The sequence below is a fragment of the Doryrhamphus excisus genome, chromosome 3, assembly GCF_030265055.1.
Source record: "Doryrhamphus excisus isolate RoL2022-K1 chromosome 3, RoL_Dexc_1.0, whole genome shotgun sequence".
Taxonomy (NCBI): domain Eukaryota; kingdom Metazoa; phylum Chordata; class Actinopteri; order Syngnathiformes; family Syngnathidae; genus Doryrhamphus; species Doryrhamphus excisus.
The window spans coordinates 26,243,229-26,268,686 of NC_080468.1; the positions used below are offsets into that span (position 1 = coordinate 26,243,229).

The 25,458-nt window shown below is 42.9% G+C and overlaps 2 protein-coding genes across 5 annotated transcripts in view; both read right to left on the bottom strand.

Annotated features, from left to right (window-relative positions):
• arap2 (ArfGAP with RhoGAP domain, ankyrin repeat and PH domain 2) overlaps nucleotides 1-20,082 on the bottom strand; it is a 131,583-nt gene extending 111,501 nt beyond the window's left edge. For all 4 annotated transcript variants that reach the window (XR_009129175.1, XM_058069131.1, XM_058069128.1 and 1 more), the window contains exons 1-8: nucleotides 19,745-20,082; nucleotides 17,050-17,756; nucleotides 16,843-16,928; nucleotides 13,749-13,825; nucleotides 13,464-13,507; nucleotides 11,995-12,306; nucleotides 11,856-11,925; nucleotides 4,257-4,377 (exon numbers count right to left, since the gene is read on the bottom strand). Coding sequence is in view for 3 of the 4 variants with exons in the window: in XM_058069131.1 (XP_057925114.1) it covers nucleotides 4,257-4,377; nucleotides 11,856-11,925; nucleotides 11,995-12,306; nucleotides 13,464-13,507; nucleotides 13,749-13,825; nucleotides 16,843-16,928; nucleotides 17,050-17,726 (1,387 nt within the window). In the remaining variant the exon portion in view is untranslated. The remainder of the gene's footprint in view (nucleotides 1-4,256; nucleotides 4,378-11,855; nucleotides 11,926-11,994; nucleotides 12,307-13,463; nucleotides 13,508-13,748; nucleotides 13,826-16,842; nucleotides 16,929-17,049; nucleotides 17,757-19,744) is intronic.
• Nucleotides 20,083-20,928: 846 nt separating this feature from the next.
• On the bottom strand, nucleotides 20,929-25,396 carry LOC131124929 (ciliated left-right organizer metallopeptidase). Its single transcript, XM_058065934.1, has 14 exons — nucleotides 24,896-25,396; nucleotides 24,740-24,833; nucleotides 24,523-24,574; nucleotides 23,118-23,267; nucleotides 22,910-23,047; nucleotides 22,788-22,869; nucleotides 22,560-22,675; nucleotides 22,303-22,486; nucleotides 21,883-21,952; nucleotides 21,711-21,807; nucleotides 21,543-21,635; nucleotides 21,345-21,467; nucleotides 21,173-21,279; nucleotides 20,929-21,103 (listed from the first exon to the last, which is right to left on the bottom strand). Exons 1-14 carry the CDS (start codon nucleotides 25,218-25,220, stop codon nucleotides 20,929-20,931), a joined length of 1,806 nt encoding a protein of 601 aa, XP_057921917.1. The 5' UTR covers nucleotides 25,221-25,396.
• Between the last annotated feature and the right edge of the window lie 62 nt (nucleotides 25,397-25,458).

Here is a 25,458-nt window from a genome sequence, read left to right on the forward strand (position 1 = left end):
CCCCTCTTTTGACCTCCACTTCTGAAATGGCGTGGTCCTAAATTCCATCCTCTCCCAAAATTCCCTTGAATTCACAATTCAGCGGCATCCATAATGAATAACCTCCTCCATTACGGACTGCTCTTTACATCACAAGGCTTTACTACTTTCTGACTTCCATTACCTGTCCTGCTCTCACTTATTTGCCTCTTAATTTATTCAAGGTCTTCCTCTCCCTCTCTCTGTCCACTCTCATACTCACTGTCAATCCGAGAAGGGTCGGTAGCAAAAAAGGAAGGCAAGCGCCGTGTTAGCATTTGCACGCCTGAGTGCGTACGTTTGGAGTACATTTTGCTTGCGTTGTGTGCATACAGGATCATTCTGAAGCCTTCTGCTAAGCTCCTCTCCTTTTATTTCTCTGTGCATATAAGGATAAAATAAATAAAAGTCTGGCTTCAGTGCTTGTTAAGGTGACGTGGTGTACTGTATTTGCAGAGATGAGGCAGAGAAATAAAGTGGATGAAAAAAAGACCAATGTCCACTCAGACCAGGTCGGGAGCTCTTAAAGGACGCCCACACAACCTCCATCAGAAGAGGCTGTATTTGTTGTGTTTGCTGTTCTCGCTTCACTTTGTCTCATGCCTACTCGCATGCTAAACCGACTTTCACATAACTGTCCTATCTGTGCACTTCTGGACACCTGAACAATGCACCGGATCCTTGATGTTACTTCACAGCAAACACCTACAAAACTCTATCTGGCTGACTTTTATGGCAAATCAAATATGTTGTGTTATACCTGAAGGAAATTAAATCAAATAAATTATAATGATGGAATCACAGTGTAAGTGAATTGGCTCCAATGGTGGGGTAGGATGCCGATAAGACCTTGCAGGCCCAAATACATTGGGAAGTTCTGGATGTCTGGCAGAGTCCCCCATCAGAAGGCGTTTCAACTCCCACCTCTAGGAGAGCTTTGACAAAGTTCTGAGGTAGGCAGCGGAAATTGATTCCAAGTGGGCCGATTTCCGTGCCTCCATTGTGGAGGTGGTTGATCGGAGCTGTGGCTATAAGGTGGCCTGTCGTGGCGGTGAGGGATGACATGGACTGTTTTGGCCCATGGGACTCTGAAGGCAGCTCACAGGTACCAGCAGGCCAAGTAGTTTACAGCTCTGGTGGTCCCTAAGGCAAAAACTCTGATGTGGAAGAAGTTCAGGGAAGCCAGGGAGAACGACTTCTGGATGGCTTTGGATAGATCCTGGACCACCACCTGCCATCTCAGAAAAATGAAGGAGTACATTATCAACGCGGATTATGGTAGGGTGGTGTTCTTCGAGCATTGCCTTGAGATGGAGGAATTAAATACTTCCCAATCCCACTGACATGTGTTCCAATGAAGTCTGAATTGTCCATAGGTATGAATGTGAGTGTGAATGGTTGTTTGTCTACATGTGCCCTGTGATTGGCTGTACCCTGCGCCTCTCGCCCTATGTCAGCTGGGATAGAGGATCCAGGGGTGGATGAGATCCGAGTGGAGCTCCTTGGACTCTGGATGCTGTGGAGCTGTCTTAGTTGACACAACACAACACGGCAGTAAAGGAGGATTTGCGGGAGAGTTGAATCTTAGATTCAGGAGGAGCCGTGTGGTTTTCGTCCTGGTCATGAAACTGTATACCAACTCGACACTCTCAGCAGGGTCCTTGATGGTACATGGGATTTGGCTCAACCAGTCTACATGTGTTTTGTGGAGTTGGAGAAGGCACTCTCATTCAGGACAAACTTGGAAAAGAACCATTGAGAGGACCCAGATGAGGTGGCTCAGGCATCTGGTCAGGATCCCCAGGAACTTCTCATGAAGGTCTTAAAAGTATTCCACCAGTCCAGATTTTGGACTGCTTCCCCCTCCTGAGACAGCAGGTGGTGAGACAGAATCTTTTTCGGATCTTTTTCCATGGCTTTTCCGAACTCCTCCTATGTGTGAGTTTTTCCCTGAACAACTGTCAGAGCTGCAAACCAATTGGGTTGCCCGTACCCGTCAGCTGCCCCAGGAGTCCTGTGGGCCCAAAATGGGAGAAGGTACTTTTTTTTTTTCAGCTTGACGGCAACCCTCACCACTGGTGTCCGACAATGAGTTCTGGGATTACCGCCACAACAGGCACCTTACGGCCACAGAGCAGGATTCGTGCCCCCACTTGAAGGCGGAAGAAAACACTCGATCACCAGGTTGAACCCCAAAGTACAGGCTTGGAACCGGGGGGGCAACAAGAATTGCCACTCCTGCCAGTCGCCCCTCACTGCTCTCACTTGAATGAAAGTGGATTAAAGTCCAGCCCCTCTCAAGAGAACTGGCTCCACAGCCCTTGCTGTGTGTCAAGGTGAGTCCGACTATATCCAGCCAAAAATACTCCACCTCGCACCCCAGCTCTGGCTCCTTCACCACCAGAGAGGTGATATTCCATGTGCCCAGAGGCAGCTTCTGCTTTTTGGTCAAAATGTTGATAAAACAGCACTTTCATCAACTTTACTTTATCACAAAGATAAGACATTAGCCATCTTTGTGCAGTCATAATCATGGTTATCCCTAGGTTCTAATGCCGCACCTTCACATGCAGCCTTATGTATGTTGTATTTGTGTTATATTTATTCTTCTTCTACTGCTCCTTGCAAGGCTGACAGTACCTGAGGGAAGATCCCACCTGCGGAACCAGTCGACAACCGTGTGCACACTTTCCTTGGTGGCCTTCAATTATTCACCCCTCTCAGCGCTTCCCTCCATCCTCACTCTGCCGTCTGTCCTTTCCCTGCCGTCTGTGTTACATCTGCCTCGCTGTTGTTCTTCCACTTCCTCTTCATGCTCTCACCTCGGCAGCTCCTGAACTCCACTCCACTAACTTCCTCTCTTTTTCCATCAGCGGCCTCCCCGGGTCTTCCTCTTTCTTGTGCGCTCCCCAAAGATTGATGACTCTTGGCTACAAGGCGAGCGGACCGCTTTAAAGATGCATGAAGGGGATGAGGACTTGCTTTTTTCTCTTTTTTCCATCCCACACCTTCCAACAGAGAAGCCACCTTGGTGAGAAGCTTCATACCGTTGCCATAGAAGGAGAAGCCTCATTCAAAAGTGGCAAAAGTAGTCTAAGGCAATCATTAGTTCAAAAAAAATATCCAATAATAACACCAACATTAAAAAAGGATGTTAAAAAAAGAGAGGAGATTTATAACTTTGCTGTTTGATTTTGATTTGCTTGAAAACAGGCAGCCTGCTCAGGGGACCCGCCACACTATTAGCTACAACAACTACACAATGCTGCATGGCGGTCGAGTGGTTAGCGCGCAGGCCTCACAGCTAGGAGACCCGAGTTCGATTCCACCCTCGGCCATCTCTGTGTGGAGTTTGCATGTTCTCCATGCATGTGTGGGTTTTCTCCAAGGACTCCGGTTTCCTCCCACAAAACATGCTAAGTTAATTGGCGACTCCAAATTGTCCATAGGTATGAATGTGAGTGTGAATGGTTGTTTGTCTATATGTGCCCTGTGATTGGCTGGCCACCAGTACAGGGTGTACCCCGCCTCTCGCAAGAAGACAGCTGGGATAGGCTCCAGGAAATGAATGAATGAATGTGAGTGAGTGAGACATGAACTCCTTTTTTGTTTGTTCTAAAGATATAAAAACAGCTAAAAAGATGCAGCTAAAAATGCATGTAATTGGAAAACACTTATTCCACCTATAAAGCCTTCTAAAAAAAACTCAACAAATACTGTATTACATGTTGTCATACCTCTTACTACATTGTTACAGTATTGAAGTATAAAAGAATAAAACCTTCTTAATAGCGGTCTTTGGGGGCGGCATACGTGCGGTAATGAGCTGTCTCTGTATCTGTTTTTATATCTATGGAACGCACAGAAAAGAGAAAGACGTGTGCTCATGTGTCACATCCCCAAAATAGTGCGGTTTTCCTTTAATCAGGGGTGTCAAACTCATGCCACGGAGGGCCGACACCCTGCAGGTTTTCTTCCCAAATGGTCACTAAAGTAGGTGATTTTAATGATCAACACGTCCTTCAATTTGAGGGAGTTCATCAATTAAATCAGCTGTTGTAGAAACCGGTTGGAGAGAAAACCTGCGGTGTCTCAGCCCCCCCATGGCACAAGTTTGACACATGTGGGTTAATGGATGGCTATTAGCATGCTCAGCCTGATTTGCCTCAGTAGTATTTTAAGAGAACAGGAAGAGGTTAAAGGCATATGTTAGACAAGGAGGAAGGAGCAGTCCATACCTTCCTTCTCAGCTCGGAATATGAAGGTCCGAAGCGAGGTGATGACCTCAAACTTGTTGTCACCTAAACCTCGCACCTGTCTGATGGCAGTGGCCAGAATCATCCCTTTGGAGTACATTTCCTGTAGAAGAAAAGACAATACTGAGTTACAGCACTAAAGCAAGCAGATAACTGTAATAGCCTTGTAGAGCCTTTGTTTGTTTTTTTTTACTTTATCTAGTCGGGATTATGTTTTGTTTTTCTCTACAGCATTGTTTGCATCAATGGGTATGTAATTCTCGTCTGTATTGCTGTTGCTTTTGAATTGGAGTCAATTTTGAAGCACCGCTGACGGATCTCCTCATCAAACTATAAGCCATAACCCATCAATACAGCATCATATTTATTTACACAAATGACTTCCCTGTTCCTCCCTTGCAAGCAATAACTTTGATAAAAAAGGCACCCGGATCCCGGATAAAGAAGCCTTTGCATTTATAGCTCCCTGCCAGACAAAGATGAGTTTATTAGAGCAGATGATTTTCCTTTTTTACAGTCAGAATTAAATTAGATTTTTTTTCTTGGGGATACATCATCTTTTTGGAAATAATTATTTTAGATGTGTTGAAATGAGAAAATATAATGATTTTTTTTTTTAATGTATAGTACTTTGATGTAATGGACATACATTTAGTGCAAGCCACAATAGATTGTAGACTACAGTAATACGGTAATTACACCTCGGGTGTTTATTTAATCAAACTGCAAAGAAAAGTGGCCATTAAATAGAAGCAGGAGGTAACTGGAGATAGGCTGTTATTTCCTATTTATTTAACAAACTAATAATAATTTGGCATATATAAGAAAGTGGAACAAGAATAGTGCACAACACTACAGCAATAGACCAAAGGACCAAATTGCTCAGCCAGCATTAATAGCGCTGATGAAAAAATAAGTAAATAAAATAAAAAAACAAGATGTAAGCAACAGTGGACTATGCATCGTGTGACATTAACAGCAGAATAACAACATTTAGCATAAAACATGTGCTGAATAGTGACCACTTGTGACATTTCAAATGCAGATATTGGCATAGTAGGGTTAATAAAAAAAAAAAAACTAAATCAGGAGGTGGTCCCTAGTTAATTTTGACCAAGCGCTAATTAGACACCTGGTGGTTATTTGCTTTCGTAGAGACGCAGCAGTTAACTGAATAGGTCTTAATTAGAGTATTTACAGTGTATACAATGAGTGCTGACTTTTGCTTGGATATGAATTTTATATAAATAATTACAGCGTATAAAAAAGTACAGTGGAACATCGGTTTTCATAGGATTGGCTTTTTGATGAACATTATTGACAAGAGTCTCAATTTCCGCACACAGTCTTGGTTATCAGATGGCAAGGATGAGTGCAAAAGCAAACCCTCCTGCAGCAGTAGTGTTCCCTTGTCTAGTACATTGTGGTTCACCTTTCACAGAGTTGTGCAGAAAAGTGTAATTTTGCATATTTTTTAAACGCACACTTTTCTGCATCATCGTGGTGTATTAGAGTGATCAATCAGTGCCATGTTGGATGTATGTTATTGTATTTAACTACTGCTATAGTCACATTGGAGATAACCCGCCCATTGTGTTCTATGTCCTGATTGGTTTTCGGCCATTGTCAATCAATCTTCTTCCTGCCATTGCCAGCAAACAACCTTACTGCATCAGCTGCTTGCTAACCACCAATAAACAAAAGAAGAAAATGCAGCTAAGCTGGCTAAATTAATCTCTGGTTCAAGAAGAAGGACGAGAGCAGGGGTTGTAAAAAGTATACAAAAATGCTACAGCCGAATGGTGCCGGGACGAAGCACAATGAAAGCAATGAATATGGTGAGCCATGGAATAACTTATTGTATCCAATCTACTAAATTGAGCATTAAAATAAAAAAAAATGAACTTTGAGAGTGTAATATGTGAGAAATGTTAATGCCTGTCTGAGAAAAGTGTATAAAGTATATTGTGAGATAATTTTCAGCCTTGAAACAAATATATTAAACAGGGATCAAATAAAGTTGGCTACTTTGCGGATATTTTGGGAACCTATCTCTCATGCCGACTTGGTCTTGTGCCCTTCCAAAACATAGTACTCTCACAAAGACTGGAAGTCCCACGCACGGCAGACATGCTTTTGGGGGTTTGGGACCCCCAAAAGGGGGGAATATTTTGTAAAGATGTGAAAATATTCATGAATACCACAATTTACATGCTTTACAACTTTGTAAGCATATTTGTTTGTCAGAATGCTCTGTGAATAAGGCTTCTAACAGACTTCTAACATGTCTGTTTGTGTTCTCACACTAGATCAGTCTGCATGAATACATTCTTGTATGTGTCAGTCATCGTATCGCTGCAATGCTTGGCAATGTGAGAGCTCCATGGCCAAGCTCCTGGGCACTTACAGTACATTACAACCTGGCTCATTTCCTGGAGGCAGTATGAGGAAATGACGTATCTGCACTTTTCTGATGTGAGGCAATTCTTTCTGAATTTCATATTTTCATGAGCATTTGGTTTTAGCATAAATGTTGCTTGTTGGAGCGTCTTTCAATCGGCTCGACTCGGAAAGAGACTGGTTCAGCAGACACCGTTCTCGGCATGTTTTGGTTTCCTTAACTTTTTCTCTTTATAATGGGCTATCTTTAAGTAAATTTCCACATGCAAGAAGAGCATATGTATGCAGTATTTTCACTCCGATTTTATTTCTAGTTATTGATATGCCCATTTGCGTGGCATCTCTTTGTGGACTATAACCGGATGAGACGTCCCGTGAGGACTGTTATATCCAATGTCAGCTCTACAACCCGACAACATTCAAAGAGAGAATACTTTTTTGCCTTTGCCATCAAGACATTACGACAGAGCAAATACCTGACATTGAATACACATTTTTGTCTGTGGCTTTTAAAGGCTTTGGTCTTAAACTTTGGATCAGCTGATGAACAGCCTATTTCAGTTTTGAAATACATTGCTAAGTTTTTTTGTCTCTCTCTACTTGGAACCTCCTTAACAGTGCGAAATGCTAATTCTTTATCATTTATATGTATTTTGCAATGTTTTCTGTTGATATTTCTGAGAACGCATTAATTGGATTAAATTATTTCTTATGTGAAAATCCTGTTCATTTTTGGACTGACATTTTGGAACAGATTAATGACAATGGCCCAAGTTTCACTGTATAGTAATAAGTGTCTTAAAGCACCGGCACCACATCGAAACAAACCTCTCAAATATTTAAAACATAAAAGGGTCGTGCATGACTTTCCTGTAGCCGCACAAGAAGTGTAAAGTGGGATTTGGCGTACTGTTCCGTGTTTCCCTCGCCATGTAATGCATCCAAACAAGGCAGGATGTGACACTTTTTTAAAGTTTTCCCCTGACAACGGCAATTATAGTGGCGGGTCATTTGGAGGTGTGAACAAGAGCAGCAAGAAATGTGGCTATGAGGGCATTGTTTACAATCAGCATCGGTGCCGTGATGGGATAAATAAATGGCCTTAAAGCTGCAGGGAAAAGGCAATGTTCTCTCCATAAGAGGGATGCTGCGTTATGTCGCTGTCGTGGTGTGAAAATCACAGACTGCATTATTCATGTTCTTACCGTCATCATTGCAAAGTAACAGAAAAATGTTCCCTCTCTTCAGTGCGACCAACCTGAATTCGGCTTGTTTGCGGCACAGGGGGGAGGAAATAAGGCAAAGAAGAAGGCAATGAACTTGTGACTGCCTCTCGCCATTCCTTAATTAAGCCGCTGACCTTGTCGTCCACAAAGAAAAAAAAATCCTACCAGCCAAAAATATCAGCCAACGGAGTCAGAGGAGACGAGGGAAAAAAAATGAGGTCCATGTGAGAGGCCAAGGAGAGGAGTGGGAGAAAGAAAATGGGAGATCCGATGAGAGATGAAGCAAAAAGAGACATCCTATTACGAAGCTGCCTCCACGACACTAAATGTTAGCAGAATGGGCCTCATTTTGTCCCCCCCAGGAGTTTCACAGTGAGGCTTTGTGAGACAGATATCCTTAACGTTTTATACATATTACACAAATGAGTTGCTATGTTGTTGTTCCCCCAACCAAACTTGCTCAAATTTCATGGTGATTCAGCAAAACACCTTAAAAGAAAAGTTAAAGTGCGTGGTTTGTAGAGCTGTGTGGGAATTGTCATCTAGGGACCGATATTATCGACCAATATTTGTGGTGGATTTGGTGTATGTGTGCAGTACTGTAGATGTAGAATTCCCGCACGATGAGAAAGGAAGTGTAGAAATTAGTTCCGTGGCTGATAATTACAGCAGTACCAGTACGCTTTAACACTAATTAATTGTCTCCATTCCAGTTTGGGAGTCGGGTAGGAGTTGTTTAATTGTGACTTGTGCATCTATAAATACTCACGGGGAAAAGTGATGAAAAGAGGAGGTCACGCGAAAGACAGGAAGACAAAAGAAGCAATGACGACTAACACACACACACACACACACACCTAACTCACCTTCTACCCTTCTTTTTTTGTCATCGTCTTGACACATTTCTATCTTGATTTTCTACCCAACAAAGTCAAGATAAGCACTGTAAAATTCACACAGCAATTAAAAGGCAGGACCACTGGAGTTAAAGCACACAACAATGGAGGCACCATGTGGAGAAAGAGAAACAAAAAACAAAAAGACTCCCTACACCAGAAGGTTGTGTTGTTAGAGTACATTTGCAATGGAGGCATGAGGACACCAACTGGTGGCTGTGAAAAGCTCACTTAGCGTGTTTTTTTTATGCTTCAGTAATCACTACCAATGTGTGCAGCCGAGATTTCCACAAAAAAAGCCTCCAATTAATCTAGCATGCTATGTCATACGTCTTTTACCTCTTTTTTATGTGGGTTTTCTCCTGAAAGGAGTAGCACAAGTATGATATAGCAAGCACCATTTCAAATAATGTATCACTGTTTTAATGAATGAATGAATGATTGTTTGTCTATATGTGCCCTGTGATTGGCTGGCGACCAGTCCAGGGTGTATCCCGCCTGGGATAGGCTCTAGCATACCCGCGACTCTTGTGAGGATAAGCGGTACAGAAAATGGATGGATGGCATATATAGAGGTCATCTCCGTACATCATGCTTATCGTGGCACGTCAAGGCTTCATTTTGGGTTAGTGCAAGTGTACCTAAGATGGCCAACTGCAATGGAGCTTTGCAAGGCTGATCCCCAATCCTGGAGCATCAGCTTCCCTGTCCATCCTCATCCACATTTCATCCCCTCATTCCCCACAATGACATCGCATGTCACAACCCCGAGGACTCCGTCGAAAGGCCCAGAGCATTCTCTCAAGCCATTCCCCGCCACATTCCAGTTCTTTGTGCAAAAAAAGGCGTTGATTGGTGAAAGATGGATGGGCAGTCCCCTCCCCCCCCTCGCTCGGCAAGAACAAGTGAGACCGATAATCTTTCCTCTCTCCCACGCCACCTGGGCTACCCCCGTAGATGACATCACCAGAGACCTTTTCAAGCCGCGACTGTTGTGATTAAGTGCGATTAGTTCTGTCTGGGGCTGACAGATCCCTGCTGGATTTCCAACTACAAAAGAGAGTTTTGGGGGTGTTAAAAGTTTGGGAGCGAGGACTAGCATGGGAATGCTTTTCATTGTAGGGACGAGCACACCCATGACACGTCCATCCTCACTGAGCCACACTGAAGCCTTGTTGCCTTTATTTCCAGACATACAAGTCCATTTCTGTCATTTAGTAAGTTCCAAGGGTAACATGTTGGAACTTGGAGCACTTCCCCGAAAAGGGCAGCACCACAGTATCTATCCGTAAAGTACATTGACATTGTGAATGTCTATTTCTGTCCCTTGAGTTATACTGCTAGAGACATACACAGGGAACCATCAAGACTCGATTCACTGACTGTGTGGTCCACAAAACGTTGGTGTGCAAGTCATCAGATATCAATGCTGGTTGAGCAGTTTTCTCCTTTCCACCATTACAACATTGGTTCTGTTGCAGAACATTAGAGCATTCCTTTCCATTTTTTCCATGCACTCTGAGTCATTATTTAAGATTAAAGCAATACTTTCACTAGAACAAGACGAAACAAGATTTTAACATTTTGGCAGTGTTCGAAGCATGCACTGAAATGTGGCTGCAATTGCTGTGGAGGCAAACATCTCCACCCCTTTTCTCCCCCTCCCCTGGTGCAGGTCTTTGACTTCCCATGTTGTAAAGTGTGCTTATTTGTGCCTTTGTTGCAGACGTTTTTTGGCAGTTCCACACTGCCCCCCCCGGTCTTGTTCTTCTCTTTCCTCTCCCCCCTTCTATCACCCAGCCATCCTGTCCTGTCTAACCTCCTGTCATATTATATGATATTTGTACTGTATATATGTACGGACAGGTAATTGCACAATTTGGCTTGTACCTCTGTGTAAGTGACCAATCTGATAAATTTTAACAAAAAGTACAATTTAAAAAACGGCCAGACAAAAAAAGCTTTTTTACTTAATCATGTCATATTGATGCTAAACAATATTAATATCAATATTTAAGACCACATACGACCACTAATGTTAAATAGTAACAAATAATGATGATATCCTAATAATGTAATTTATTGTTATGCCATCTTTCACTCTGTAAAGTTGTGGAATTGCCGTTTTGTGACATGTATTTTCTCACAGGCAATTTGTATTGTCTGTCAATTGTTTGGAGCATTTCAACTATATTAAATACAGCATTACTTTTGCAATTAATTTCTAGGAATGCACACCATTTTGGGCTGTTTCGTTTGTACTTCCTCTGCAAATCAAACATCTCAGGGACGAAGGCTCTGCATCTTAATATGCATTTCTTCTCCCGGATGGGAAAACTAGGTTTGGTGGTTATGTTTATGGTTCAAACTTTTGTTGATGGGCTCTGCTTGCTTCGTGATTGTGGGAGTTGAGTGCAAAGGGAAATATATGGAGACCAGCAAAATTATTGTGTGATTTTAATTACGGAATGTTCTGTATACTGTACAACAAAAACAGTATTTTGCACCCCCTCCAAAATGGCTAACTTTTCTCCCTGTGGGGAAAGAAAAAGACCTGGTAATGTACTATGATATGCTGACTCGCTTCCCAATGATTCTCGCCTTGCTGGTGGCAAAGTGTGTCCTGATAAATAAAGCAGGGTGGAGGGGAGACAAAAGTGAGAGTGGTTGTGCGTGAGCGGGCACAGAGGAGTGTAATTAGCAAGTGATTAACGAGGCGCCATCAGACAGGTCGCACGTCATTGATTGTGATGTTGTGCTGCGGCAAAAACTGGCCTGCTTGTGCCTCCGAGTCATTTGAGGGGATTAAATGCTTGTTTTGTTTTTTTTTTTCGTCTTAACGCTTTTTCATTTCTAAGTAGATTTTAGCGCAATAGAAGCAGATTGCCAAGCGTGCCCCCTCCCTCTCTCCATCGTTCCCTTGTTCCTCTGTGTTGGGAAGGTGCCAGCATTGATGTGTTGTACTGTGTGTCCTTGCCCCCTTTCGCTAGCTCACGAAGCTAACAATGATGATGAGGCTGCGTATTGATTTCCTTTGAGCTTCGCCATGTGTCGGTTACCTTGTCACTGTTGTAGTAGGCCAGGCTCTCGCCGTCGAACCTCACCCAACGCCTCTGAAAGACGCACTTCCTGTAAAACAATTGTCCAGAAACTAGAAAAAGTACAACATACGCTTCAGTCAATGTTTTCTGCACCTACCCTTGCGGTGAAAGCTTGTCCAGCCAGCCCACCTTAAGCACAGGAGGCTTTGGAGCGCCATAAAAGCAAGCATAGGGTGAAATATCAGGAAGTGGCTCAATGTCCACAGATTGGGAGACCTGGGTCGCCATGACCGCGGAACCGCCATGACAGACGGGAGCGGAGGCCGCAGACGCCGCACCAACCGTGAGGTACTCTGCACTACTTTGGTCCGAAGTCTGCAAAAGGCTGGAACATTCTTCTACAGTGGAGTATTCATCTTTGTAAGGGTCTGGAATAGCCTGGACGGGAGGGGGGTCTTCGTCCTTGGACCTGGATGAGGACAAATACATGTAAACAAATAAATAAGATGAAATAATTCCTGCAAATGTATTAAATTGTCCAGGAATGTGTTCAATTAATATATATATATATATATATATATATATATATATATATATGGTTTTATTTCATTTGAACATGTATCAGATTCCAATTGAATGCATCACATAATCAGTTCACAGTTCACATGTCCAAAAGGAGTAGGAAGAAGCAAAGCTTATTAAATCCAACCCCTGCATACTTTTACAATCAGTGACTGTTACATTTGTTCACTTCCTGCTTTCCTAATAGTGCGTTATGTTTTTTTTTACTTTATTTTATTTATTACACATATATATATGTATATATATATACACACACACACGCATACATACATGGGATACTAATGTCATTATTTCATTTTATTTATATGTACTGTTAATTAATTCACATATTTTTGATACGTGTTTTCATTCATTCACTCATTCATTTTCTACCGCTTTTCCTCGCAAGGGTCGCGGGGGGTGCTGGAGCCTATCCCAGCTGTCTTCGGGCGTAAGGCGGGGTACACCCTAGACTGGTCGCCAGCCAAGATATGTGTTTTGACAATAAAAAATAAATACACTGAAGTGAGAGGGTGATTGATTTAAATTAATTTATACAACATCAAGTAGGAATGTCCAATAATTATCCTTATTGATAATAATAATCGGGCCAATAACAGTATGAAAATGTGATATCGGTAGCAAATTTTTTCCCGATCATGAAAAACGACATTTAAAAAATGCTGTATAGAACACATGTTGATTCCACGACACAAAATATGTCATGTTACACATATCGGTATCTGCTGATATCAGTATCGGGTAATTGAGAGTTCGGCAAAAAAGCCAATATGGCACACTAATAAATAATAAATCAACAAAGTAAAAATACTTTAATTCCACCAAAAATGGATGGTATAATGAGGTATTACAATTACAATACGCAAAAGAATACTAACAAATGTGACAAGATGTCTCCATACTTCAAATGCTCCTACTGTCTCTCTCTTACCTTACGTTTCTGCGTTAGCGAACCACATTGCCATCTCATCTACTACATTTAAGACTAATTTAGCACACAAACATCCAGATTTGTTATTTGGTCATCATCTCATATCATCATACCTGTGTTTCTTCTGCTTCTCTTGGTCCTTCTGTGACACTTGCTCCTGTAAGAGCCACAGAGTGAGGAGATGAGCATCTATCGTTTCGCTCTGGCAGCTGTTATCGTGTTGTTGCATTAAGCGGCCTTAACTTTAGGGGCAGGCTGACATTTCTATTAACCTCTCGGGCCGCCGAGAAGCAAGCGCCACTCTGTTATGTGACAGCCGCACCGGTGCCCGTGTTAAAGATCTTTATGAAACAAAAAAAAAAGTATGTGCCTCTCAGCGGGAGTGGACAGCATCTTACCAGAATGTTTTGATCGTTGATGTAGAGGAACGTCTCTCCGTAGGGAGCGATGGGCGTCACGGTTCTGTGAAGCGGAGCTGAAAGGGAGGCAGAGAGCTTTTGTCATGGCGCTGAATGAAAGACGAGTGGCTGTGATGACACCAAATCTCTGATCTAAATACATTTGGCAAGCATTGATCCATTTAGGCTGCCGAGGCTGTGGTCGATGTTTGGAGGAAGCAAAGAAGAAGAAGAGACCACGGCCAAACATTATTAGTCTGGAGACCCGGAGGCCGCCATGCGTGGGCTACAGTCTGTCACGGTGAAAGATGACACCAGCTTCTCCTGGGGATTGTACGGGCTTTACAGAGAACACAATAAAATACTAATTTTTTCACATGGCTCTATGTCATCGTGGAACACAACCCTTCCCCTTCTTCTCTTCAAGTGCTGCACACGAAAGGGGGCAAATTTGTCAAAACATGCACCTCTACTGTGTTACTAGCGCTATTATTTTTTTTTATGACAAATGCTCTTGAAATTTCTCACACACTCTTCTCCAAACTTGAGGGCAGGGGTGTCACATACTCAAAAATGAAAGAATGCAAAAGTCACTTTTTTATTATTACTCTGATTTTGTACAGGAAAAAGAGTTTTAATAGTTTGAACTTTGCTCTTTTTCCACATTTTTGCTGTTTTTTTCCATAAATGTAAACGTTTTTCTTAAATACATACATTTTCTTTCCCTGATATTATGACTTTATTTTAGTTTTGACCAAACTAAACTTTAAATTAAACATATTCGCATTATGTTACTTTCCCGTTTCCCAATGTTTACAACTTTATTTTGTTCTTTAACCTTTCAACTAGGGATGTCCGATCATTATATCAACATAAAAATACAATATCGGTATCAGAATTTTTTCACAATCATGAAAAACAATATTTTTAAAATGTGTTCATTGCACCACAGGAAATACTAGGACTGGTATTGGTACCAGTATTGACTGATATCGGTATCCAAAATATCGGTTTTCGTCAAAAAAGCCAATGTCAGACAGCCTTAATTTCAACTTTATGTCATTAAAATTACATTATTTTTCCCTCATAATATCATGAGTTTATTCTAGTAACATTGCAACCTTTTCATATTTTGACTTTATGCTCGCAAAATTAATGCTGTTTGTTCATTTCTGGGGGTTTTTTGCAACAATTTCAAATTTCTTCACATAAATATGCCTTTATTGACTTAATTCTTGTAACTTTTTCCACAATGTCCTAAAATGACAACTTTATTTTGTATTTTGTTTATTTCCCACAATATTATGAATTAAACAACTTTAAGCTACTAAATGACATGTTTTTTTATGTTCAGATTTTTCTCAACAATGATGGATGTTTGAAATTGTCTTGTTAATTTATATTTTTAGAATGTACTGCAGGCCAATAAAAAAAAAAAGTTTAAGCCGCAGGCTCCAAATGGCCCCTGGGCCACACTTTGGACACCCCTGCTTTAAGGTGTTTGGACGAGTCACTGTGAAATTGAGTACAAAGCTTTATATGAGCAAGATTAAAAAAACATTCATTCATTCATTTTCTACCGCTTTTTCCTCAGGGGGTTCTGGAGGGTGCTGGAGCCTATCCCAGCTGTCTTCGGGCGAGAGGCGGGGTACACCCTGGACTGGTCGCCAGCCAATCACAGGGCACATATAGACAAACAACCATTCACACTCACATTCAGACCTATGGACAATTTGGAGTCGCCAATTAACCTAGCATGTTTTTGGAACCCACGCATGCACGGGGAGAACATGCAAACTCCACACAGAGATGGCCGAGGGTGGAATTGAACCCTGGTCTCCTAGCTGCGCGCTAACCACTCGACCGCTGTGCTGCCCGATTAAAAAACATGACAAGCATCCATCTAAAGATTATAAAACTGTATTACATGCCAAAACATTTACTGTAGAACACAACAATGTCGTTTATATTCATGTTTAAAAGAAAAAAAACAATGATAGTTACTAAACTAGCTCCCTCTTGTGTTCACAAGATCACTTTGCGACTCTCGCCACCTCTTTATTGGCTCTTAAGAGGCACTCCGGGAGGAGAGACAGCTCCCAGCTACCCGACTTACTGAGCCAATTGATTTTCCTCCCAATGAAGCCTCCTATCTTTCTCCTATTTTAAGTAAGGCACTTGCAGGTCACTTTGTTGTCATTGCTGCCGTGAATCACGACTTTGCTGACCACTCGGGACAGCAAACCCGGCGGTGGATGAATGCCAATGAACGCTATAAAAATTAGTCACCTCAAACTAACCTCCGATGCAGAGGAGAAAAAAAAAGGTTTGAGTACATCAACTACAAATGCACTTTGTGTTTTATGGTGAATCAGCAAAATTTACCGCAATGCTCCGACCACACCCTTGAGTGAAAACTCACAATTGTAGTTCATCATTGGGCAGACATGGAGTACATATGGCTCAATTTTGGTGGTGATCTTTTGCTTCGGTGCGACCATGAAAACAAACGTGCCGATGTACTGTGTGAGACTCTCTATGGGAATCCATTCAACTTATAGAAATGTCGCTTGCTTGCCGACTTCCCAGCACTGTGAGCATGTCAGCTCCCTCTTCACCTTCGTCTCAGCCTGTTTTGCATCCATGTCCTCCTTCCTCGCTTCCCTCTAGCGCCTGTCTGGTTTCATTCAGGGAGGAAAACAGACTGCAGCAGGAAGCAAAAGTTTCTCAATACAACACGGAAAAGAGTGAAAAAGCAGCATCATTGTACCTCTAGGGTTATAATGACACGTAATTGGAGTCGACATCTTAACTTGACCTGTACCCCTTTTCCTAACAGCGCAAGAAGACGATCCAGCATCACAAAAACAGCTCTTCAAAGACGCCTGACAGGAGGTCTCACTCGTTGCAGATATGAGAGACAATATTCCCCGAGATGTGCGCCACCGTTTCCCCACGACACCCCTCGTCCCGTCGATGCGCCGTCCCCCTTCCCACCGTTCTTTCAAGCAGGCAAACAAGAGCGCCGGCGCCGAATGAAAAATTCATGGCACATATGAAGCGGATGCAGCTGCAAAAAAAAGACGGTGTGTACCTTTCTGTATGCCGTTTGCACCACAGGGACCCCCCCCGCAGTTGGCTGGGTGTTCAGGCCCGCTTGTTTGCGCTGCTGCTACGTGCCTGAGAGAGGAAGAGCAGCCACATAAACACAAAAAAAACCTTTCAAAATAGAAACTTTTTAAAATGCACAATTGAAGGCCTTCATTCAATTCAGTTCAACTGATTCGCTGTCAAACTTTACCCGTCTTGTTGCGGGATCTGCGGCACAGGTCGATGCCTCAGCCGGTACGAGCGAGTCAGTCTGGGTCCTTTAGGAAGCTCTGAAGACGGCTGTGTGTCGTAGATGGTGTTGTCCACCATATGGCACTGAGTGGACCCCTCACTCAGGGTTGTTGGGGGGACGTCATCTGGAGAGATCTCCCAGTCTGGTGGGAGTTCAGACATTGGGAGAGACTCTGTGCTGCTAACGGAGGAAGAGGAAGTGGAAGCGGGGATGCACGGATGTTCCAGCGTGGATGTTAGGATGCTGTCAGGGTTACGGCGTGCTGGTTGAGGTAAACTCTCAGGCATCTCCGCTCCCAGGCCAGCTCCTGGAGGCAAGGTCTGGCTCCCCTCCACGTCCTCACATTCTTTGGGACGGTAATGCTGGCAGGAACCGCCTCTCTTTTTGTCGTTTAGGAAGACACTTCTCGGGTACAGCGGAGGTTTCCTAACACAGAGCGCCTCTAAACCACGAAGGATGCGCCTGCGATGTCCTGTTGGGAGCACTTGGAGCTCTCGGAGACGCTCATCTGTGAGGTCCTTGCAATCTTCCAGGGACTGGTAGCCACCTTGATGGAAACATGGTGCGTACTGGGAGAGGCGGAGGGAAAAAAGCCACTGCTCCACCTCCTGATTCAGTTCTGGAGCTTTCAGCATGGTGTTCTGGTGCAGGTGGACAGCTTGGCACTAAGAACACAAAACATCATTTAAAAACACTTGCAAAAGTGCTCAATGAAACAGCAGGAAGCAGCAATAGCTCTGAGGCAATAACCACCATCACATTTGAATACAGTTTGAATTACAGGGCAAGGTACTGTGTATTTTCAAAGCATCCTTTCAAATACAATGGCACTCATACACTGTTTCCACACCAGAGACACACAGGAAGACGTCACCAACATTGGTGTAGCCACTTCTTCTCTTTTGGTCTGCAAACTTACAGCAACTCGGGAGGCGTTACTTCTGCTTTCATGAAGTGCATTGGCATTTAAACACATGAGAGTTCACCTCACTGTGAACAAATTGTGTTAATGTTTCGTATGAGCGCCATTGGTACATAGCAATGCCTGAATCCTATTCCACTCCTATATGACATCACTGGCGGAGCTGGTGATTGTTAGACACCTTAAGCGTCTTCCACCTTCCTTTCTTCCACCCGAGAATGCCACACGAATGCTCAACTGGGTTCTGGTGTGGAGGAGACATACTTGGCCGCTACATCACTTCACCCCCACCCTCAGCAAGGCACTTCTTGGAGGTGTGTTTGGTCTCCTTATTACATTGGAAACTGACTCCTTTAACAATACCATCAATTAAATGTAAATACTATGACTTTTTATCCATATAAGTACATTAAAATCTAATTTATGCTGTGCCTTAAATGATTGAACTTACTGGAATGGTAATTAATGATGCCATGTGATGTGTGGGCCTACCCACACTTGCTGGTCAATAGAGTAAATCAATGGTGGTTGTTTTCCTGACCATTGTATGTGTTTATTGTCTGTATACAAGTCTTTATGATAACAAACTTTGCTGTTAATTATCAATCAATATTCGATCATTTAGACTTTTTAATGTAATCATTGCGTCATGTCATGTTTGAGCCACTAGATGGTATTCCTACACACAATGAGTGGATAAAAACAGACAATACACTACCAACGTATAATGCAGAATATTAACCAACTACTATGTGAGCTCCAACCATGTGCTTTCCAGCTTTTTTTTACAAACACACACTGAAACTGTGGCATTCGGCTTACAAACGTAAAGCTTGTTAAGCATAAATTTTTCACACCACTGCTTTATTGACAATCAGCATCAGGCAATTTCCATGACAAATTATGTGATCGGAATATGCTGATAAATGTCTTTCAGCGCTGATCACAAAAGCAGATGGGCCTGTGGGTAGTACTATTGCCGCCCGCAGATATCCCTGCATGCAGTGCAGTGTCTTGCCCTAACTAATGTCTTGGGCAGCGTCCTCCTCCCACTTTCCTTCACACTATGCAGACGTACCAAAACAAAAAAAAAATCATGTGTGGAAATTACCTGCCTACACACGCCACGAAAACATCATTCCAGGGTAGCACATTAAAAGGCTTTAATATAATACAGCATTTGAAGAGTAAACATGTGACGGAGTATGGTGAGTTTTATTCTCATATAATACAAAAATAAATAAACGGGACAAAGTAGTATCTGAAAACAATTTGAATACACTTTTTTTACACCAAAGTGCCTTTTGGTATCCTTTTAATGAGTAACCTGTATCAACTTTTTTTTAATGTTTCTCATCTATACTGATGGCTGCCCCTAGTGTTTTGGCAGAGAATTGCAAGTCACACGCTCGCCCCACTCCAAAGAGCAGGCTCAAGACGCCATGAGCAGGGGTGAGAATATACATTGTGGACAGGCTACATAGTGTTCATGTCTGTGGGCTATACAGGTGTATGTATTGTTATGCAATATCTTATGTAGCTCATCGTGATGCACTAATATAAAGACTAGTAGTGCAATTAAGTTATAAAAGTGTTGTCTATAAGCCAATCGGAGAAGTTCAGGTACACTCAAGTCCACGCCCACGCACACCACAAGCCGCTGAGTAAAGTCGATCCTTGGTGGTTTACTACTCATGTCTGCGTAAACACAACACTTTACTGCACACTCACCTAGACAGCCAACAGGGGACAACCGCAGGCGTCATCCGCACACTTGATCGTACTTTTTGCGCCAGATTTCCGTCATTTTCGTGAACTCCAGCAGGTTGCCAACAGCGGACTAGACAGTTTCCTGTGTATAAACGCTGAGGCGCCACGTCCACTTATGCCAACAAAGTCGCAGTATGGAGGTAGTTAATTGAAAGCCAAAAACCGAGCAGAGGCGTTTCAGACAAGCCTGTTCCGAGTGGGCGCCGCAAAGCGAGCTTCCTGGTTCCGAGCACAAGGTGAGGCCGAGTATGACGTGTTGCCTCACTCTGCTTGTCCCGGCTTGATGCCCTTGTCTTTGCCCCCCCCCCAGGCCACATTATGTGCAGCACAGTCTGGAATGCACGATGACGCAAAGCTGGCTTGGATAAAATCAAAACATATCATCTTACAAATTATTATTTTTTATTTTTATTAGACAACATGCAGGTGCGAACAATTAAATTAATGAATTGCAATTTGTGTGCCGTGCCAATTAAATGGAAATGTCAGATTAGATATGACATACAGTAGCATGTGTATTAAAAACAACCAAGGAACAAATGCTTTTGTATATCATTATTAGGAAATAAATTACATATTTTGCAATTATTACGTAGTCGTTGTAATTAAATAAATTATGTTTCTTTAAGACTGCTTTAAATCCATTCAAACACAACAAGCATTACATTAAAATTAAAATTCAAGACCTGGTGTTGCACTTCACAACATTGGACACATGAGGGCACCACAGTAAGTCCAACGCCTCTGTAACTAGTCATATTATTTATGATCATTCTTCCATTTTCTATACAGCTTATACTCACGAGGGTCGCGAGTGTGCTGGAGCCTATCCCAGCTGTCCTCGGGCGAGAGGCAGGGTACACCCTGGACTGGTCGCCAGCCAATCACAGGGCACATATAGACAAACAACCATTCACACTCACATTCATGCATGTGTAAATGCACTGTAACATACACTGGCTTGTGTTTATTTTGAGCCAACAGTCCATTTAATTCATATGTTATACATATGTTTTAATTGTATTCTTGTTCACTCAAATATTTAACTAAAAGCAATACTTAAAAACAATTCTAGATGCTTCTTTGGCAGATGTAATGATAATCATCCTATATTTATTTCTAATTTGTGGGTGGGTGCTCTGTGACTAAACATCACCTGAGGCTGCATGGATCCTGACTGCACAGCGGGAGGAACATCTGTATGCCACCCTGAGGACCACCAGTAGAGACACTGCAGCTGTGAGGCAGCAGAGTATTGCCACTGCAACGGGTCTGTGGGCTGACCAGGCAGCATCCTGATCCAGATCACTGTTCTGACCCCTAGAAAGCAAAAAACAATCCAAATTACTAGGACTTAATGGCTTTGTATTAAGGAAATCCTACACTTGCCTTGTGATGAAAACTGAAATGTTCTCAGGCTGATTGGGTGGAGCAACATCGGAATACAGACACAACCTCTTGTCAGGGCAGAAAACCGAACCCTGGTAGCCCCTTATCTGAGCACAGAAAATAACATTATTAATGTTCAAGACACAGGGATGACTTGATTGTGTTTGTTTACCTGAATGCTGCTGCCTGCTGGACAGTCTAGCCAATCCGTGTCCAGAACCTTGATCTGGTAGCCGTTTACACCGGTGCACCTGTGTCTGTAACAGCGTCCCGTCACAAGGAGCTGACTCTGGTTCTACAAAAGGGGATGTAGAATACGATTAGCTGGGAATAACATACAACTTTTCATCTTGGTATTTTTTATGCATACAAGTGAGGTCAAGCTTGAGAAGAAACAGCGACTATCCAAGCCAAAGATCTCTTCAGGTGACTTCCTCTCGTTTTCTTTGATCCAGCATTCACTCTTAAACACAAGGGAGCAAGAATAAAAAAATACATTTTTCAAAAACCTGAGATCACATTTACAAAAAGAACATACTCCATTCCTGAGAGCTTTGTAGATGCGACATCCGTCCATGAGAGGATCAGTCTGGCACTTCCCTTTGTGGAGATGCAAATAATGGCAGCCAAGTCCACTACAGTGTGGCAGGAGTACAAATATCTTAAAAATGGTATTAATAATAGGTCAAATATTTACTCCACAGGTCTACCTGCCAGTGCAGAAGAAGGATGAGCTGTTGTCATGACAGGTTGATGTGTAACCAAACATGGCACCTTCACCTAAAAGACAAATAAGAAAACAGATCTAGCAACTCCCTAGACTAGACTAGTCAAAGATTCTCTATATGACAGGACCACTCTGGTAAAAGATACTCTATATTGCTATTTTTCCTCTATATCTATATTTTTTAACTAAAATTGAACATGGCCCCTTGTCAGAACATTACAAAGACTTAGATATGAGTCCATTATGAGGCACAGACCTTGCTGTTGTTATTGGCCCAAAGCAAACTCTGAAAATCTTTATCATCATCATTAATTTAGCATATCTTGACCTATTTGGATTAGTATTAGCAGCTATAATGTATAAAATGTATCAAATTGTCCCCCTGGGAAATGTTATGTCTTACCCTTCCCCCAAACCAGACTCTGGGCCTTGCTCATGTTGACCGTGTACCAGCCGGTGTCCTGAAAAGCAGCCAAGGTGACTGGGTCAATGTGCACTGCACTGGAAGGGTCCAGCACCGCCAACATGATGGACCCCTGCAGTACTCGGGCCTCCCAGTGAGAGGATACGGCGCCTAGAGGTACATCCTATTTAAAAAAAAAATGCAAATGATTCAGGTAGTTGATAAATGATGTTGGAGGCTTCCCAAGGGTTCCTCACTAAGTTCTCAAGTGGACCCCCCAGTTCGGGATCAACAGCTGCCAGGTGCTTCTGCAGGGCTAAGATAACAGAAGGGGTGTAGATCCTAATCTGGCCCGATCCATCACTGTGAGTCACTGTACTCCGAGGAGAACAGCCAGCACCCACTGGAACACACACAAGCGGCACACATGCACTAACAAATACTGGCGTACAATCGTGTATGTAGTGTGTTCCCAGTGAAAGAACCTTGCTGGAAGGAACAGTCTGTCCATGCGTGGAAGAGATCCTTGGAGAAGCCTAAGGCATGAAACAGCTCATGGAGAACAGTCTAGAATGAAATGTTACATGTCATTAAAAAAAAGGAGTACACAGGGAACACTTTTGTGAGCTTTTTGCACCGGCACAGTCAGCCTGGTCAGCCTATCCCTGCAGATGACCACCACGCCAGCCAAAGGTCGCCCTTCAGTGTCCATCTGGCAGTGGGCAGCGTAGGCCAACAGGCTAGGCTGGTGCATACAACAAAATGTGTTATTTTAAACAGAAATTCATGTTTACACAGGAAATGGGCAACATTACCTCCGCTCTACACTTGTCAGCGGCTTGGACGTGGAGGTAAAGCAGGAAGTCCACATGGGGTAGTCCAGTACCGTGTGGTCTGAGAATGATACGGCGAGTGGAATCAGGCTCTGGGAGTACTTCACATCCTGCTAGGTGCTCATCTGGGATCTGACAAATTGACAGGTTTCAGAGGCAGAAAACAACATTTACCCCAATATTTTTTTCCCCCATGTATCACTCAATTTGCATCTTTAATGGCCAGCCTTCACACAGAGGCTCTGGCCAGACATTTGCACACAATTTTAATCCCTAAAAAGCCACCCATCCCTTTGGTCATACCACTCGCCATCTACCTCATTACGCTATCACAACAAACTTCAAGTGCAACAAGCAAATTGCCCTCTGCCTTGCTGTTCTCAGCCAATCACAAAGCACCTATAGCTTTCACTTCTTAACACCTGCACCCTCGACAAGAACAATCTCATTGTGAATGAATTTATTACTGGCAATAATTTACATTTTCAGTCTTACTGAGACATGGCACAAACCCCTGGACTATTTTTGTTGAAGTAAGATTAAACCACCTGAATACACCTATACTGAAAATCATTGCTCAGATGCGCAGGGTGGTAGAGCTGCAGGAAGGAATTTAACATCACTCCCATTCCTTTGAAAATCTTCTTTATAAATTGTGTGGTCCCAGACACATAGCCATTGCTGTCATTTTCCACCCTCCCAAAACAAAACCCTTAATTCCTGTTCGATCTCACAGACCTTGTGAAGCCGCTTTGTGACATCGCTCCAGCCATCTTCCTCCTGAGTGACTTCAATCTCTGCATTGACAGAAAAAACTGCAAACAAGCCACATTGTCGATTGATGCCTGCTTGTAAACCCTTTGAGGGTCTTTTGTGATTAAGGACTATATAAATAAATATGACTACATTGTTTTAGCAACCCCCAACATGTGGTCACATCCTGGATCTGGTTTGTACTACTGGCCTCACAATCCACAACCTTCCATAATCTCCCTCCCCCCACTGTCTGAAAGCCCATCTGAACTTGTCATCTGCCATGACCACACACTCTCCTCCTGCCTTGACAAACTGTCTCCCATAAAAACCAAAACATTCTCTTTCACTCAAACAGCACCCTGATGTCCCCCAGGTTTCGGTACTCAGTCCACTCCTGTTTATCCTCTCCATTTTACCCCTCTGAAGCATTATCCATCATTATAGCCTTCACATGCACTGATGTTGTTATTACGACTTGTGGAAGATCCTCTATATGACAGGAACACTGCATTTTTAAATAACCTATAACAAAACCAAAACTAATCACAGATCCACTATGACAGGAGTGAAACCAAGTCAAACATGCATTACTGCTCTGAACCTACATAATTTTTTTTCATGCATCACTCACCATCACATCCAGACACGTCTCGGTCCTGTAATTGCTGTTGGCCCTGCCACACCTAACGCAACAATATGATTAATGTTGTTGTACCTGCAACTACAGTGTATTTATGACAGTTTAACCTCCACTAGGTGGAGCTATTATACTGCAATTGCCTTTGACTCCACTTGCTCGACAAGTCAATTGGGAAACATGGGGTCATCTACAACTATATATTTCTCACTTGTTGTAGTTAATGGTGCTTGAATTCTTCCACAGAAACTTGCAGTATTTGTTGATGTCCCTCCTAAGCAGCAATGGACTGGATGTTCGCTGCACTTTAAAAAAAAAAAAGTGAGTTTCTATTTTTGTGTAATGTTTGTGGTCAGAAGATTAGCACCTGACAACAAAGAAGACACAATCTTCACAGCCTCCTTGACTGTCGCCATCATTTGGTCTTTCTCAGGCTCTGATAGCTGCTCGCTGTCCCTGGAAAGCCAGCTCTGAATCCTGATTGGCTGCGGTGAGGTAAAAGCAGGCGGGACTGCCTGTGCTGTTGCAGTTTGCAGGGTTCTGGTGTGGCCATGCGGGCCGTTTGGGGGGCTCGGTACGGCTCGGATAACTCGGACCCGAGCCTGGACCTCATCAAACACGCACCTATGCAGGGAGGCCGGGAGCTCAGCCAGTAGGAGCAGACACACGCATACAGCCTGGGCAAGAAGCATGATTGTGGCTGAAGTGAACAGAGCAGATAGTCATTTTAACATAATAGACACACCAAAAAACACATAGTAAACAAAACAGGTAGAAGGAATGAATGAAACTTTACCGAAAAGGGCAGTGGAGTCTGCTGCAAGCTTGCGATTGTTTGTCACGTTAAAACTTCACCAGGTCTTTTCTTCTTTCCAAAGGGAGGTCTTTTGAGAATCTGGTGTGAAATTCCACAGGACTTTTGAATACAAA

Bases quoted from the DNA above. Each gene is read 5' to 3' on its own strand.
- LOC131124929 (XM_058065934.1), bottom strand. From the start codon at position 25,220: ATGCTTCTTGCCCAGGCTGTATGCGTGTGTCTGCTCCTACTGGCTGAG. The intron at 21,808-21,882 runs GTAGACCTGTGG...GCCACACTGTAG, and splicing joins TCCTTCTTCTGCACTGGCAG to TGGACTTGGCTGCCATTATT. The intron at 21,104-21,172 runs GCAAGTGTAGGA...TTTGCTTTCTAG, and splicing joins ATTTCAGTTTTCATCACAAG to GGGTCAGAACAGTGATCTGG.